At 39.9% G+C, this 16,309-nt stretch overlaps 2 protein-coding genes across 2 annotated transcripts in view; one reads left to right on the top strand and one right to left on the bottom strand.

Annotated features, from left to right (window-relative positions):
* Positions 1–1,484: 1,484 nt before the first annotated feature.
* On the bottom strand, positions 1,485–7,072 carry sdhaf2 (succinate dehydrogenase complex assembly factor 2). Its single transcript, XM_080036125.1, has 4 exons — positions 6,931–7,072; positions 3,577–3,800; positions 3,111–3,220; positions 1,485–1,886 (listed from the first exon to the last, which is right to left on the bottom strand). The coding sequence occupies exons 1-4, from the start codon at positions 6,955–6,957 to the stop codon at positions 1,756–1,758; spliced, it is 492 nt and encodes a 163-aa protein (XP_079892251.1). The 5' UTR covers positions 6,958–7,072; the 3' UTR covers positions 1,485–1,755.
* A 284-nt stretch (positions 7,073–7,356) lies between these two features.
* Positions 7,357–16,309, top strand: part of LOC307251008 (cleavage and polyadenylation specificity factor subunit 7-like) — a 10,324-nt gene continuing 1,371 nt past the window's right edge. Inside the window, exons 1-8 of the mRNA XM_080028303.1 lie at positions 7,357–7,854; positions 8,399–8,599; positions 9,785–9,888; positions 10,072–10,217; positions 11,724–12,069; positions 12,292–12,395; positions 12,499–12,643; positions 12,763–13,091. Of these exons, the coding sequence (XP_079884429.1) occupies positions 7,768–7,854; positions 8,399–8,599; positions 9,785–9,888; positions 10,072–10,217; positions 11,724–12,069; positions 12,292–12,395; positions 12,499–12,643; positions 12,763–13,087 (1,458 nt within the window). The 5' untranslated portion in view covers positions 7,357–7,767 and the 3' untranslated portion in view covers positions 13,088–13,091. The remainder of the gene's footprint in view (positions 7,855–8,398; positions 8,600–9,784; positions 9,889–10,071; positions 10,218–11,723; positions 12,070–12,291; positions 12,396–12,498; positions 12,644–12,762; positions 13,092–16,309) is intronic.

Genomic DNA, 16,309 nt, shown 5'->3' with positions numbered 1-16,309 from the left:
GGCGCCCTTAGCTCAGTTGGTAGGGCGTCCCCCCCGGGGCCGGGCCCAGCAGCAGACCCGGGTTCGATTCCCGCCCGCGGTTGTTCTCTGCATGTCACTCCCCTTTCTGCCTCATTTCACCTGTCTCTCTGCACTATCAATAAAGCATAAAAATGCCCAAAAGATATATTGAAAAAAAAAAGGACCAACAATGTTAAAAGACCCAAAGTCCTGCATTCATACAAGCATTAGCAGCAAAATGATTTATTACGTACTTTAAAATGCATTAATGTGTAAGCAGCATTTTACTGCTGTTGATTGTCACCAGACAAAAATGTTGGCGAGCACTTTCTTGAACGTCTTTAAAGATGCATTGTACTTCATAAGCATAAGCATATTTTAAATTTCTAAATGTAAAATCATAACCTGTAACACGAGGTGTCAAAAAATGCAACATTAAACCTATGTAGGGTAAAAAGTACAATAGCTCCTTCTGAAATATAGTGGAGCAGAAATAGAAAGTTGCAGAAAAAGGCTGAGTGTGCTGTTATTAAGAATGTAATCACCTCCCATTTAGATATGTGGTGAGACAGATGGCTGAAGAGCAAAGAACACACAGAGGGGAACCCTTCTGACATCACTGTGGTCTATTTTAGGACGAGGTGGGGACATTAAAAAAAAAATGGAAAGGGCTGGGATTCTCTTACTCAACATATTTTCCCTTTAACCTGATGAGAGGGAAAATGCATATCAAGATTTTATCTCATATATGCCTTGTTCTTTGTAGCACCTTGGCAGTGGCTCATGTGTACATTATTATTCCATGGACGTCCACACACAAGCATCTGTTTTGATATTCTGGGCACATCTCCTGGCCAGAGGGCATTTCCCTTCTGCTCAGTACAAGGTTCCACTGAACTGACATGACTCTGCCAGGAAATATATATTTCCCCATAGTCAACACGCTGATCCAGTGGTGGAAGTAATAATGATGGGTGTTATCATGGCTTTAGGCAGAAAGATATATGTGGTTTAATTGGAAACTCGGCTCGAGAGAAGATTTTTACTGATGCTTGTTCTCATAAAAGATGTAATATACAAAATGCCACTTTCATGGCTTAGATCCCTTTTAGTGAGGTGATTTCTTTTCCTTTTCCATCTGCTACACGTCACTGCATAAAGCCCTCGGCAGATGGTTATTCACATGTGGCAGCTGTGGCTGATAGTGTGCACATCGTATCCTGAGTGAAAAATAAGGTATGCGAGATGTATGGGGTTAACAGGTGAGATACCAAGATCAGCAGGTGCTCAAGTCAACAGACACCAACAATGAGGTGATTTGCCTCCATCTGGTGGCTGTGTTCTGACATTGCAGGCAACACAATAATTCATAATTTAACAAATACTGCTCATAGTGTCCATCAAGGCCAATTCTAGTGTCCGACTCAAGCATGTGTTGTGTGAAAATAGTAATTAAAGGACTGAAAGAAGCAGAAAACAACAGTTGAGCATAAACGTTTATTAAATAACCCATAATGTGTATAGCAGGCACAGTACAATTATTGAATACAACAGACCCATGCCAATTCAACAAGCAACGCTCATGAGTTGAGTTGAATTATCTAGTATAGAAACAGGTCATCAGCTTGTATGTGTTCATTATTGAAACACAGCTGACTTCTGAAAGGGATTTTTCTGTGAGGTTATTTACACTGATATTTCGACCAGTGTCTCCCCTTAAATGAGTCTCTGAGAAGGTCTAAAGATCTGTAGACCTCATTGGCTCCCCTTATCCAGGTACTCCAAGTTGGGCGCATCCAACCTCTGTTCCTGGTCGCGATTCTTTGTGAACTCCTTTAGCATATCCATGATCTCGCTTTGGTAAACATCAGGGACGGGCTGAGCTTCTGTAAAGCAAATCATAGGACAGTTTGTAATTTAGCTTCTTTGTTTTTTGACCATTTTTGAATCTTTATTTTATGCAACACGATTAGCGATAATGATATTATTTTGCTCCTGGCGACTATAGGGAAGAAAATGCACATTAACGTTTTTATTTGTTACATATTGCAGAACTGGGAAGAGGCAACTGTGGTCCTTTGAGGATTCAGAAACGATCCTGCTTCTCTGCAGAACACTTAAGATTATTTTGACTCAGTCCCCCTCATTTCAATGCCTGCCTCATCTCCAACAGTATAGCACTCGTTTAGAGCTTCAAATGAGAGACTGTGTGTGTGGGGGTGACATTGGACATTCTCAGTTTGTTCATTTTTAAACTTGAAACAATCTCAATTAATAACTTAGTAGTGGAACATGTAGTGGTCATTTGTCAAAACCAAACTTAAGTCAAAAGGGGGCACTGAAGCACCATATGATTTATTCTCAGACAAAAAGCAAGCCAACAAACAAAAGAACAAAAAAAAACAGAGGCCTACCTAAATGCATGCTGTTCCTAATACCTGCCTATTTATACTGTACCTACCCCTCAGGTGCCCACAGCTTTACCCATTTACAATAAGTAAAGTAAATAAGCTAAAAATATACAGAAATAAACTAAACAATTAACTAGCAAAAGAAAATACAAGCAAAAACCTAATAGAAATAAAGCAAACTTATAAATATAATGAATTATGTTATTAGAAATGTGTCCCTATGTGACGCCTGAGCCAAAAAGAACAGTAAAAAGAAAAAACAGCAACAGAAATGAAATTAATTGGTAAGCAGAGCTGGCCTTTCATTATTTCAGCATCAGCAGCCATGAATGATTGCCATTTTTAAAAACACAGTCATCCATTATTATACCCACTACATTATCTTGTGTTACGGACTGAATTTCAATTGGAAAACGTCTGTTTTCTTTGTAGTTGTCAACACAATGTCAAAGCAAGTATTTGTTATTTGCAATTTGTATAAAAATGAATATTGCAAAGCTGAGGTATTTTTCTGTCATTAAATATTGAAACGTTTCGTAAGGAGAATGCTTAGGCGTGTAAACTGGAGTACTATCTGTTGCTAGCTCACTAACTTATGATTAGCTTAACATCTTGTGTCTACTGTACGGTATGAGATTGTTAAGACAATAGCACATGTCTGAGGAGAAACTCCTCAAAGAAACATATTTGTTCACTCACCTGTTGCCCAGTAGTAGATGTCCCAGTCATTGCTTGGTTCATTAATCAGTCTGTCATACTGCCTCAGCTGGATATCGCTCATTGTGTTCAGGTATCGCTTTGCAAACAGGCTGCGAGAAAGACAGAGAATTCCTTTTATTTGTACTTTTATGAAAATATGGGATGTTAAGATTTCTATCACGGTCATCCTGCTTGCTGTTGCCTGCTCTTTCCTATATGTACTTCCAACCACCCCCAACCTATTCTACACTGAGAACTTAAATAAGAACGTGTGCAGAATGTACAAACAAATAAAGATAAAACGGATCAAAACCATTTAATTTACTACTACAGAAATTGCAATTGGATTTACGCTTTATATATATATATATATATACTTATATCGGTGTAGAGAATTGTTCAGACCTATGTACTACCGCTCTAAAGTGTGTAAGTGAGGTATAATAACAGCAGACAGTTAACCAACCTGAGCAAGATGCAGTTCTCCAACATGCCCCTCTTGCGACTCTGAAACAGCAGGCGGCGCTTCTTGATGTCAGAGGTCTCGCCGGGCTTCTCCTCCCAAGGGGGCAGAGGCATCTCAATCAGGTCGCCCCTGGTGTCATCTGGCGCATCTCCACGATAACCTCGAGATGATACCATCCCTGTGACTGCTGGTCTCCACCCTGCCTGGCACATCCCTGTCACCAGCTGAAAAGAAAAACACACACACACACACATACACACTTGTAAATAAACACTGCTACCTTGTGTTGTATTGTATCATTCCACATAATGTGTTGAGTCAAACAATTCACAGTGCAATCCATTCGAAATCTGTTGAAAAAGGAGGCAGTGCTGTGGTTGAGCTGACACTACACCCGATTATCCCGATTAAATTGTAAAACACAGCCTCTATTATGTGCCATATACACATGAACTTTTAAATCAAGATGTAATATTGCGATCACATTTATGAAACAAGTTGCATTTCTGAATTGGGCATTATGTGGACTATAGAATAGGTCACATATAGCCTACTACAGTATATATAAATATGACCTTTTCTATTAGTCCACACATACAGATGGACTATGATGACATACAGACCAAACAATTGGTATCTACTGTATTTAGAGTTAGTTTTTTTGTATTTATGTCTGTATAAGATGTATTTATCCAGCAATACATCGTATTATTTTCACTGAGACATTGTTTGTGGCTTAATATGTGTTGGCTGTAGTGCAAAACATAGTCAGTTAGAAAAATAAATAAGCCTATGGTTAGGATATACAGTGGTTTGCAAAAGTATTCATACCCCTTGGAATTTTGCACATTTTGTCACATTAAAACCACACACGTACATTTATTTTATGGGGATTTCATGTGATGGACCAACACACAGTGGTGCATCATTGTGAAGTGGAATGAAAATTAAATATGGTTTTAATTTTTTTTTTAAATAAACTGAAAAGCGTGGCGTGCATAAGTATTCAGCCCCCCTGAGTCAATACGTTGTAGAACCACCTATCGCTGCAATTACAGCTGCAAGTCTATTGGGGTATGTCTCCGCCAGCTTTGCCCATCTAGAGACTGATATTTTTGCCCATTCTTCTTTGCAAAATAGCTCAAGCTTCAGATTCAGCATCAGATTGGATGGAGAGCATCTGTCAACAGACATTTTCAAGTCTTTCCAGATATTCTAAATTGTATTGATGTCTGGACTTTGACTGGGCCATTCTAATACATGACTATGCTTTGATTTGAACCATTCCATAGTAGATCTGGCTGTATGTTTAGGGTATTTAACCTTCTGGAAGGTGAACCTCCACCCCAGTCTCAAGTCTTTTGCAGACTATAACAGGTTTTTCTGCCCTGTATTTGGCTCGATCCATCTTCCCATCAACTCTGACCAGCTTCCCTATCCCTGCTGAAGAACAGGACCCTGTCCTCTTCCAGTTTTCCCTGGTCGTGACGAGACGGTGTGGATCTGGTCCCCCCTCCGGTTTCATCTGAGAATGGACCATCAACGCGAATGATGTTGCAGTGGTTAAGGGCGCCACCTGGAGACGTGGGATGTAATCCCGGCGATGGAAACCTTAGTTTTCCCTGGTGGAGGCGAGACGGTGTGGATCCTCTGGCAGCATCTGAAGTCTTCCTGCATCCACACTATTCGCACTTTACTTAGTATTACCATGTAAACATCTGGTCAATGAACAAATTCCTTCGTGACTTTTCGCTACTTATGACATCTATTGCAGCATGTCCGTCCTGGGAGAGGGATCCCTTACTCTGTCGACTCTCCCTGAGATTTCTTAAATTTTTTATTCCCGGTAAAGGGTTTTTACTGGGAGTTTTTTCTCAGCCGAGCTAAGGGTCTAAGGGCAGGGTGTCATATTGTATCATATTGTATCATATATCATATTGTATGAAATGTAAAGCCCACCGAGGCAAATTTATTTGTGATTTTGGGCTATATAAATAAAACTGATTTGATTTGATTTGACCTCAACAGCATGATGCTGCCACCACCATGTTTCACGGTGGGGATGGTGTGTTCAGGGTGATGTGCAGTGTTAGTTTTCTGCCACACATTGCACTTTGCGTTAAGGCCAAACACTTCAATTTTGGTCTCATCTGACCAGAGCACCTTCCTCCAACACTTGCCACAAGCCATGCAGGGGACACAGCATATTCAGATGAGACCAAACTTGAAGTTTTTGGCCTGAATGCAAAATGCAATGTTTGGCGGAAACTAACACTGCACATCACCCTATACACACCATCCTCACTGTGAAACATGGTGGTGGCAGCATCATGCTATGGGGATGCTTTTCTTCAGCAGGGAAGAGGGAAGCTGTTTAGAGTTGATGGGAAGATGGATGGAGCCAAATACAGGACAGAAAACCTGTTAGAGTCTACAAAAGACTTGAGACTGGGGTGGAGGTTCACCTTCCAGAGGGACAACTAGCCTAAAATACAGCCAGATCTACTATGGAATGGTTTAAATCAAAGCATAGTCATGTATTAGAATGGCCCAGTCAAAGTCCAGACCTCAATACAATTGAGAATCTCTGGAAAGACTTGAAAATTGCTTCACAGACGCTGTCCATCCAATCTGATGCTAAATCTGAAGCTCAAGCTATTTTTTAAAGAAGAATGGGCAAAAATGTCAGTCTGTAGATGGGCAAAGCTGGTGGAGACATACCCAAATAGATTTGCAGCTGTAATTGCAGCGATAGGTGGTTCTACAAAGCATTGACTCAGGGGGCTGAATACTTTTGCACGCCACACTTTTCAGTTTTTTATTTATAAAAAAAATGTAAAACCATGTTTCATTTTCATTCCACTTCACAATTATGCGTCTATCACATAAAATCCCAATAAAATAATTGTACGTGTGTGGTTATAACGTGACTAAATGTCGAAAATATCAAGGGGTATGAATACTTTTGCAAGGCACTGTATTAACAAACCATCAATAAAACCCCATATAAGAACTAAAACGCACTGTAGCTCTTAACCTTCAAGACCCATACACCGAGCAAAGCTAAAGCTAAAGATGTCCTGTTTACACCTGGATTGTACAACTCCTCCAGCAGTCACACTTTTTCTACAATGGCTAACACCGTTATGCTACAACATTGACTGATTGGACATAACATGTTAGCATAGTTAGGCTATATAAAACATTAAAATAAGTTTGCTAAATCAATGATTATATCATTACATCACTCTTCCTCAATCATTTAATATGATATTTGAAAAGTCCTCCACGGGCAATAACGTTCAGCTGTAGCATTCCAACTTTACTAAAATGTAACGTTTAGTAGATACTCACTCTTTTCGCAACAACAGAAGACAACATGTTATTCCCCTTTTCTTATAACGTGGAGAAACGAACGGGCTTCTCCGCCGTGGAAATGTCTGAATGTCAGACACACAACAGATAAATTACACAAGCTGGCTTCACGTAACACCGGAAACTCGCGAGGGGGCACCCACTGGACACAGCGCAAGTGACGTCATATTGCTAAGGTAACATTAAGATTTAGCTACAGGATAAAATAACTGTCCTCGATGTGGTTTGATTAAGGGCTTAGCGTACATCGAATAATCTTACATAATTGATATAAAGACTGAATGCCATCTCCCCACCTTGGAATTGAAGAAGTGTGATCATAGGAACCAAATGTTGTTTGTTGTTGTTAACCGGTAAAATAATCCTGACGGACTTTAAGGTTCCGATTAGCAACATTAGCATTAGCCTAACAAGGAGCGAGGAGCCAAGAGTAGCCCGTAACTATTTGTGAGTGCACTCATACATAAAAGTACCTGCGTGTATTTTTAACTGTTATATATACATGCAAATATATTAAAGCATTGTTTCTGGACATATTTCCGCTTGTCGTGTTCTCGGTGTGTCACATTTTTATTTTATCTAACGTTACGGTTTATAGCAATATATATATTTGTTTGCTAGTTGGCTAACGTTAGCAATCGTTGGATACGAGGCGTAGCGTCGACAACAACTCTTTTAATACTGCGCGTGGCGTGAACCTTTTGTTGGTATGCGTTGATAGTTTTGTTAGCAGACTGTGCATTTTGCAAACCACACTGGAAACAACAACAAAAACTAGCTAGAGTGCCTTCAGCTGGATCAACTGAGGCCCACGGGATGGCTGCTGCAGGACCTGCAGCCGGGCCTAGCACCTCCGAGAGGGGTTTCATAGATGTTTACAGTGACATGATCGAAAATGACGAGGTAAGTCTTTTAACATTTTTCATCACTGCAAATGCATCAGTGATAGCAGCATGTATACGAAGGTGTGAAGTCGCCGGTACCTTGATTTGCCGGAGAATAAATACACTTTTATTTTGATTATTATATCAGTGAACTTTCCACACATGTTACAATACAGAATTAAATTCGTTTTTTGTATGGAGGTTTTGTATTTGCAATCGAACTCAATCAGTCCACAACTTCCTATTCATACGTTTACGAGGCAGGGTTCCTTCAGATCCTTACAAAGTCTTTAAAATAATTTAATTCATTCATTTGAAAGTAAAGCCTTAATAGGTCTATTAGAATGTCTTCGATCAATCTTTCAAAAGACTCAAATGCTATGACATTCGGAGTATGATTTTATCAATCGTTTAGTTTTTTTTCTGACTTTGAAATTTAAAAACTTACTTGGTAGCATATTTTATAATTTACAAATGCCTCTCACAGTTCAGCATTGCATGCTATTATAATGTCACATTGCAACATTTAATAAACACTACTTCCTTTTTTTCTTTTCACACAGGATTTGGACAGAATCGCTGAAGCAAATGATCTTTTTGATGCTGTTCTGACTGGTTCAGTCGATCAGGATAGGAGAGGTTCTTCAAAAGTGGCCCCTTCTAAGGAACCATCAGCACAAAAGAAGGAAATATCAACAGCTGTGCAAAGCCAGCAAGGAGGAAACTCTCTCAAACTGTCTTTATATATAGGAAATTTCCCCTGGGTGAGTAACACCCCCTCTCCATTTCTGTTGCTTACACTTTTCTTGTCGTATCCAGTAACATTTCTATTGCTTTGTCCACATGGGCAGAACACAGAACCAGAGGCTTGTGATCCCAATCAACAGAAAATGAAACGGAAATATAAGTAGAACTGATATGTAACATGAGCAGATGGACTTTACGAAAGGGGAAAACAATGGACACCTTACTTTGTTTTTTTAAATAAATGTGTTCACATGTTGGATCTGGTTATAAACTCTGTGAAAATAAACACTTTTTAATTTTCAGAATTTAAATGTCAGTGTTGAGTTTTCTCCTGTAGTTGATACAATGCCAAGGCAAATAAAAAAATTCCACCAGACTATTCATTTGTTTATATGGTGTACATTTTTCAGCACTTGTCTTAAAATGGGCACCTGTTTTATACGATCCATACATCGTCTCTGACGTGCACACATTTATTTTGTTTTATTTCAATGTTTTAGCTCAAATTGTCTCTTGGTTCGCTCAAAACAATGTACTGTCCCCGGTGGATTGCTTTATTTTGACTTGTGTAAATGGGAAATAATGGGCCATCCAAGCTCATCCAGGGGCCTGAAATAAGTCAACTAGAGACCTAGATAAACTTGGTTATCTTTTTAGCATTTCATTTGTTCTCAGAAATCTATACAAGCACAACCAGTTTGAGGTTCCAGTTGACATTTGGCCCATAAGTAAATTAAAGGCATGCTAAGTGATTTAATCTAGAACACTTTTTATCAAAAGCAGATAATATTTACTAATCGTCCGCTACCTGTCTGTAGTTTGTGCACTGAAAAAAAGTTGTGTTTCGTGATCTAAAAAGCCTGGCTCAGATCGAGCAGCATTTTATGTTCATACTAACCATTTCCAGAATGTAGCGGATTGACACTCACTCTGAGCGTCAACTATTGCCACGGCTAGTATAAACAAACTTTCGCCAAGCGTTCGCTGGAGATTACCTTGTATACCTTTAAGGCTTCGCAACCATTTTTTTGGGACTGTGGATATTATAAAAGAATATTTCCTTGTTACCTATGAAGGTTATACTCATTACAACATACACATATTTTGAAAGTGCGTGCTATTACTTAAAAATTTCACTAATAACATTCTACCCTCCTGTTGTTTTTCTTATCCTCCCCTCCGAAATCTGCTACCACCTCCAGTGGACATCTGACAAGGACATCCTGAACATTGCTCAAAAGTTGGGCGTGAGGGACATCACAAGGATCAAATTTGCTGAGAACAAACTGAATGGCCAGTCAAGAGGGTGAGTGGTTGCAGATCAATTGTTTTAATGTAAAATCATCTAAAAATAATATAATTATTTCCTGTGAGTTCAATCGTTAATTCTATTAAAGAAAGTTTGTGTTTTCATTTGTTATAAATTTGGATTTATGGGATTTAGTGTTGCTTGCCATACATGTATTGTTTTGTCTACTCTGTAATACAGCTATGCAGAAATGGAGGTAACCTCACAGGAGTCTTTTAAAATATTGTTGGAAAAAATCCCCCAATGCACAGTCAATGGGGAGAGGATAGACTGTCGCTTTGCAACTCACCAGAACCTTGCTGTGTTCGAGGACACTGCAAATAAACGTAAGAGCACCACAAACTTAAGAATTACAGGTGAAACTCGAAAAATTTGAATATCGTGCAAAAGTTAATTTATTTCAGTAATTCAACCTAAAAGGTGAAACTAATATATTATATAGACTCATTACATTCAAAGTGAGATATGTCAAGCCTTTATTTGTTATAGTTGTGATTATTATGGCTTACAGTTTATGAAAACCCCAAATTCAGAAAATTAGAATATTACATTACATAAATAAAGGAGATTTTTTTAAGTTTTTAAAGTGAAATGCATGAATCTGGTGCACTTTGAGAGAGAAATTAAGAGGCTAAATCTGAAGAATTTTGTATGAAAAAAAATTGAGACACTGTGTCAGATGAATTAGAAGCTATTGGAGAAGGACACATGGATTTTCCATAATAATATTAATTTAAAATAAAATATTATGCAGGGTCCTCTGGGATGGGCTTGGTGCTCTTTTTCTTTTATGGGACATATTTCTCTGTAATATAATGAGTGCATTTCAATTATTTAAAAATTAAAAGGGCCATATTACATTATATTTTTAAAATGTGCCACGGGCCAATCAATCAGTTTTGACACCCCTCTGCACTAGTGGGTTAACTAAGAAATGCAAAAAAAATGATTTTCAAAGGGCCATATTACATTATATTTTTTAAATCGGCCGCGGGCCGTAGTTTGGACACCCCTGCTCTAGACTGTGGGACCTTAATTTCCAAATTAAACACAACATTTCATTAGGATCAGTGATGATTTGAGGTATCATGTCATCTGCTGCTGTTGGTTCAATGTGTTATCAAGTCCAAAGTCACCACAGCCATCTACCAGAAGATTTTAGAGCACTTCATGCTTCTGTCTGTTGACAAGCTGGAGATGAAAATGTCCTTTTCCAGCAAGACTTGGCACCTGCCCACAAGTAACTGGTTGACTGACCATGTTACTGTACCTGATAGGCCAGACAACTCTCCTGACCTGAACTCCATAGAGAAACTATGGAGTATTGTCAAGAGGAAGATGAGACATACCAGACCCAACAATACAGACGAGCTAAAGGCCACTATCAAAGCAACCTGGGCTTCCATAACACCTCAGCAGTGCCACAGGCTGATAGCATCCATGCCACGCCGCATTGAGGCAATAATTCATGCAAAAGGGGCCCAAACCAAGTACTTAGTACATATGCATGATTGTACTTTCTAGAGGGCAGACATTTCTGTATATAAAAACCTTTTTTTTATTGATTTTATGTAATATTCAAATTTTCTGAGATTTAGAATTTGGGGTTTTTATCAACTGTAAGCCATAATAATCACAATTATAACAAATAAAGGCTTGAAATATCTCACTTTGAATGTAATGAGTCTATATAATATATTTTTGTTCACCTTTAAAGTTGAATTACTGAAATACATGAACTTTTGCACGATATTCGAATTTTTCGAGTTTCACCTGTATATTTCAAAATGCTCATTTGACATTCGTCTTTAACAAAAATGTGTTCTCTATAGGTATACCCCTGCGGGTTCATTCCAAAGATCCTAAGGAATGTGATTATTCGGATAAGATCCCCACATTATTATCATCACAGATGTCCAGCCCTCCTCCTATACCCCCACATTTCCCATCACATCCCCTTGCAAACAGGTTTCCCTCATTACCCGGCCCTTACCCTAGTCACCCACCTCCTCCCTTTCTTCATATGCCGCCAAACCTCCCTCCTCCCCTGCCACCCCCTATGTTCCATCCTCATCCAGTCCACATTCCTATCCAACCATCTCCAAGTCTGCATATAAATCCAGCATTCTTCAACCCAGCACAAGACAGCCACCACAGCAATGCATACGGCAAACCAAAGTGAGAACATACATGTTTTATATTTGTAGCTTCGCAAACTTATAAATGATATGTATGGTCATAATATCAGCAATATGTGTTTTCCCCAAGTGAAATAAGATTAAACTTGATAATATTGTTGTGGCATAAATAGCAATAGAACATATCCTGATAATACAACGCATGTGACATGTAAAGGACAATATAATGAGATCCAGCATCAACAATCTGTATATTTTTAAGCCCCAAACCTCCAGGCACAGAGGGAGATTTTGAGGAGCTGATAAACAGAAACAGAGCTGTCGCCAGCAGTGCCATAACCAAGGCTGTGTCTGGAGCAACAGCTGGTAAGTGCAGTCACAAGTTTTTATTTTATTTTAAAACCCCTAGTGCTTTAAAGTGCTTAACTACCTCTAAATAAAAATCCCATTCCTCCAATTGCGGATGCAGGAGACTTGCGGGTGGCCATGGAGACTCTATTAACAGCCATTGCCATCATTAAACAGTCCCGGGTGTATGGAGATGAACGCTGCCAAGCCCTGGTCACATCACTCAAAGACTGTCTAGTCTCTATCCAGGGAAACTACGGCTGCAGGTTTGTGTAATTATGCTTCGGGAATCTGGACTCTCGGACATGATGCCTCTGTTGTTCACACAGAAACTGAAGCGGAGGATCAAACTAAAATAAGCTTATTTTTTTTTGTGCCACAACAGGAGTGGCAGTCGTTCTGGAGACGAGGAAAAAGTTCGGGAGAGGGGTCGTGACAGAGAGAGAGAGCGCACCAGAGACAGAGAGAGAGAGCGAGGCAGAGAACGCAACGGAGAACGTGACAGGTTACGAGATGGAGACCGTGAGAGATTACGGGAAGGAGACCGGGAGAGATTACGGGACAGAGAACGTGACAGAGAAGATTCTACTGCTTGGGAAAATGTGGGAATGTCAAGAAGACGAAGAGAACCGTCCTCAAGCGGGGACAGGGACAAGGAACGCTCGCGTGAACGGGAAAGGCACAGAGGTCACAGGGACCGATATCACTAACTCGGTAAGCTTCCCCCTAATTTGCATACTTCTACTTTTTTATTCCATCAGACCATTCATTGTTGAACTAGTGTTTTGATGTACAGCTTGTTGGTTAGTGTCTCACATACAACATCCTTAAGCTTGTTGTTTTCACTAAGTCAAATTAATGAGGTACAGATTTAAAAGTGGTTTTAAACATACTTTTAAAATACAATTTTGTGATCATAGAATGTGTGTAGGCACATACTCCATACTATTTTGTTAGCATAGCATACAGTATGAGTGCATTTTTGGCCAAAAAGCAGCTTCAGCCTAAAAGTTGAGTTATAAACTGTATTGGATAAACCACTTAAAGAGCTACATTACAGATCACGATTGAAGGTCGGTAAAGAAAAATTTTTTGTGCAAAGTTCTTAATGTGTAATGAACTGTTAAAGGTCTGCAAGCCATTAGGTCACCTGGCTCTTACTACACTGTCACAGTTTCAGAGTATGTCTATAAATTAGTGGTGGGCCGATAACGGCGTTAACGTGCTGCGTTAACGCCAGACTCTTATCGGCGATAAAAAAAATATCGCCGTTAATCTCTTATTCCTCTTATTTTAGCGCGGATGTATACCTGGCCGAATTGCACTGTAGTGCACGAGTCAGAACGAGTCCGACTTCGCACCTGTGTACCACATCAAACGTAACGTGCTCACATGGATGCAGCTAGGAAGCCGCCGGGTTTGCTTCAGGGAAAATGTATTTTTAAGAAGCTTCCCAATGGAAACCTCGACAAGACCAAGGTTGTTTGCACCTTGTGCAATGCGGAATTGGTTTACTGTAGGAGTTCTAACAGTCTGTGCTCTCGGAAGCGGCCGGGGCATGCGTGTGTGCAATGGGAGAGCTTTGTGTGGAGAGAAAAAAAAGAGGCAAGGGAAATCGCCAAAGCCAATGCATAGCCTCGACTCATTAAAGGTTGAAAATCACTGAATTACACAACATGTAGGCTAGCCTATGGCTTAAGGCTATGGAAATCATTATGGAAACAATATTTTTTTTTATCAGTGATAGCTCAGCTGATCTCGTTGCTATAGAGACCACGTCCGTCCGCTTTGTTTGACAACTGACAGAGCTGCCAAGTCTCACCCTTTTGGCCGTGAGACACACTCATATCAACCAGCTCACACTCTCACACGCTAGCCTACAACTCAAATTTCTCACGCGGAGAAGTTAATCCCCAAAATAACGATTGTTTTGCGGGACTTTTATTTTGACAGTCTTATATTGAAAAGCTAACGGACATGAGTTCCGTGACATCCTCTTTCTGCACACGCGTTAACTTGATGCATTAGGTGTGCACCTGCACAGGAGATGAGCCCCTGGTCTGATGCGCCACCTGGCTTGAGAAACACGTTCTCAAAGACTTACTTTGAGTCATTATTTAGGGAGCACACACATATTATGAATGAATTCAAATGAGCCATTTTAATCTAGATTAATTCCAAAATTAATCTAGATTAATCTAGATTAAAAAAAATAATCTATGCCCACCTCTACTATAAATATACATGGCATGGCTATAAAATATGCAATATATAGTGGGGTGGTAGAGCCAGGGCCGCCCATAAGGGGTAGAAAGTGGGAAAGCTTTCTAGGGCCCAGCCTATATACAGGTCCTTCTCATATAATTAGCATATTGTGATAAAGTTCAATATTTTCTGTAATGTACTGATAAACATTAGACTTTCATATATTTTAGATTCATTACACACAACTGAAGTAGTTCAAGCCTTTTATTGTTTTAATATTGATGATTTTGGCAAAAAAGTAAAGAAAAACCAAAAATCCCTATCTCAAAAAACTAGCATATTTCATCCAACCAATAAAAGAAAAGTGTTTTTAATACAAAAAAGTCAACCTTCAAATAATTATGTTCAGTTATGCACTCAATACTTGGTCGGGAATCCTTTCGCAGAAATGACTGCTTCATTGCAGCGTGGCATGGAGGCAATCAGCCTGTGGCACTGCTGAGGTGTTATGGAGGCCCAGGATGCTTCGATAGCGGCCTTAAGCTCATCCACAGTGTTGGGTCTGGTGTCTCTCAACTTCCTCTTCACAATATCCCACAGATTCTCTATGGGGTTCAGGTCAGGAGAGTTGGCAGGCCAATTGAGCACAGTAATACCATGGTCAGTAAACCATTTACCAGTGGTTTTGGCACTGTGAGCAGGTGCCAGGTCTTGTTGAAAAATTAAATCTTCATCTCCATAAAGCTTTTCAGCAGATGGAAGCATGAAGTGCTCCAAAATCTCCTGATAGCTAGCTGCATTGACCCTGCCTTTGATAAAACACAGTGGACCAACACCAGCAGCTGACATGGCACCCCAGACCATCACTGACTGTGGGTACTTGACACTGGACTTCAGGCATTTTGGCATTTCCTTCTCCCCAGTCTTCCTCCAGACTCTGGCACCTTGATTTCCGAATGACATGCAAAATTTGCTTTCATCCGAAAAAAGTACTTTGGACCACTGAGCAACAGTCCAGTGCTGCTTCTCTGTAGCCCAGGTCAGGCGCTTCTGCCGCTGTTTCTGGTTAAAAAGTGGCTTGACCTGGGGAATGCGGCACCTGTAGCCCATTTCCTGCACACGCCGGCTCTGGATGTTTCTACCCCAGACTCAGTCCACTGCTTCCGCAGGTCCCCCAATGTCTGGAATCGGCCCTTCTCCACAATCCTCCTCAGGGTCCGGTCACCTCTTCTGGTTGTGCAGCGTTTTCTGCCACACTTTTTCCTTCACACAGACTTCCCACTGAGGTGCCTTGATACAGCACTCTGGGAACAGCCTATTCGCTCAGAAATTTCTTTCTGTGTCTTACCCTCTTGCTTGAGGGTGTCAATGATGGCCTTCTGGACAGCAGTCAGGTCGGCAGTCTTACCCATGATTGCGGTTTTGAGTAATGAACCAGGCTGGGAGTTTTTAAAAGCCTCAGGAATCTTTTGCAGGTGTTTAGAGTTAATTAGTTGATTCAGATGATTAGGTTAAGAGCTCGTTTAGAGTACCTTTTCATGATATGCTAATTTTTTGAGATAGGAATTTGGGGTTTTCATGAGCTGTATGCCAAAATCATCAGTATTAAAACAACAAAAGACCTGAAATATTTCAGTTGGTGTGCAATGAATCTAAAATATATGAAAGTTCAATTATTATCATTACATTATGGAAAATAATCAACTTTATCACAATATGCTAATTAT

The sequence above is a fragment of the Ammodytes marinus genome, assembly GCF_949987685.1.
Source record: "Ammodytes marinus genome assembly, chromosome: 1".
Classification (NCBI taxonomy): Eukaryota; Metazoa; Chordata; class Actinopteri; order Uranoscopiformes; family Ammodytidae; genus Ammodytes; species Ammodytes marinus.
The sequence above is the reverse complement of the archived record's forward strand: the minus strand, read 5'-3'. Positions and strand labels throughout refer to the sequence as shown.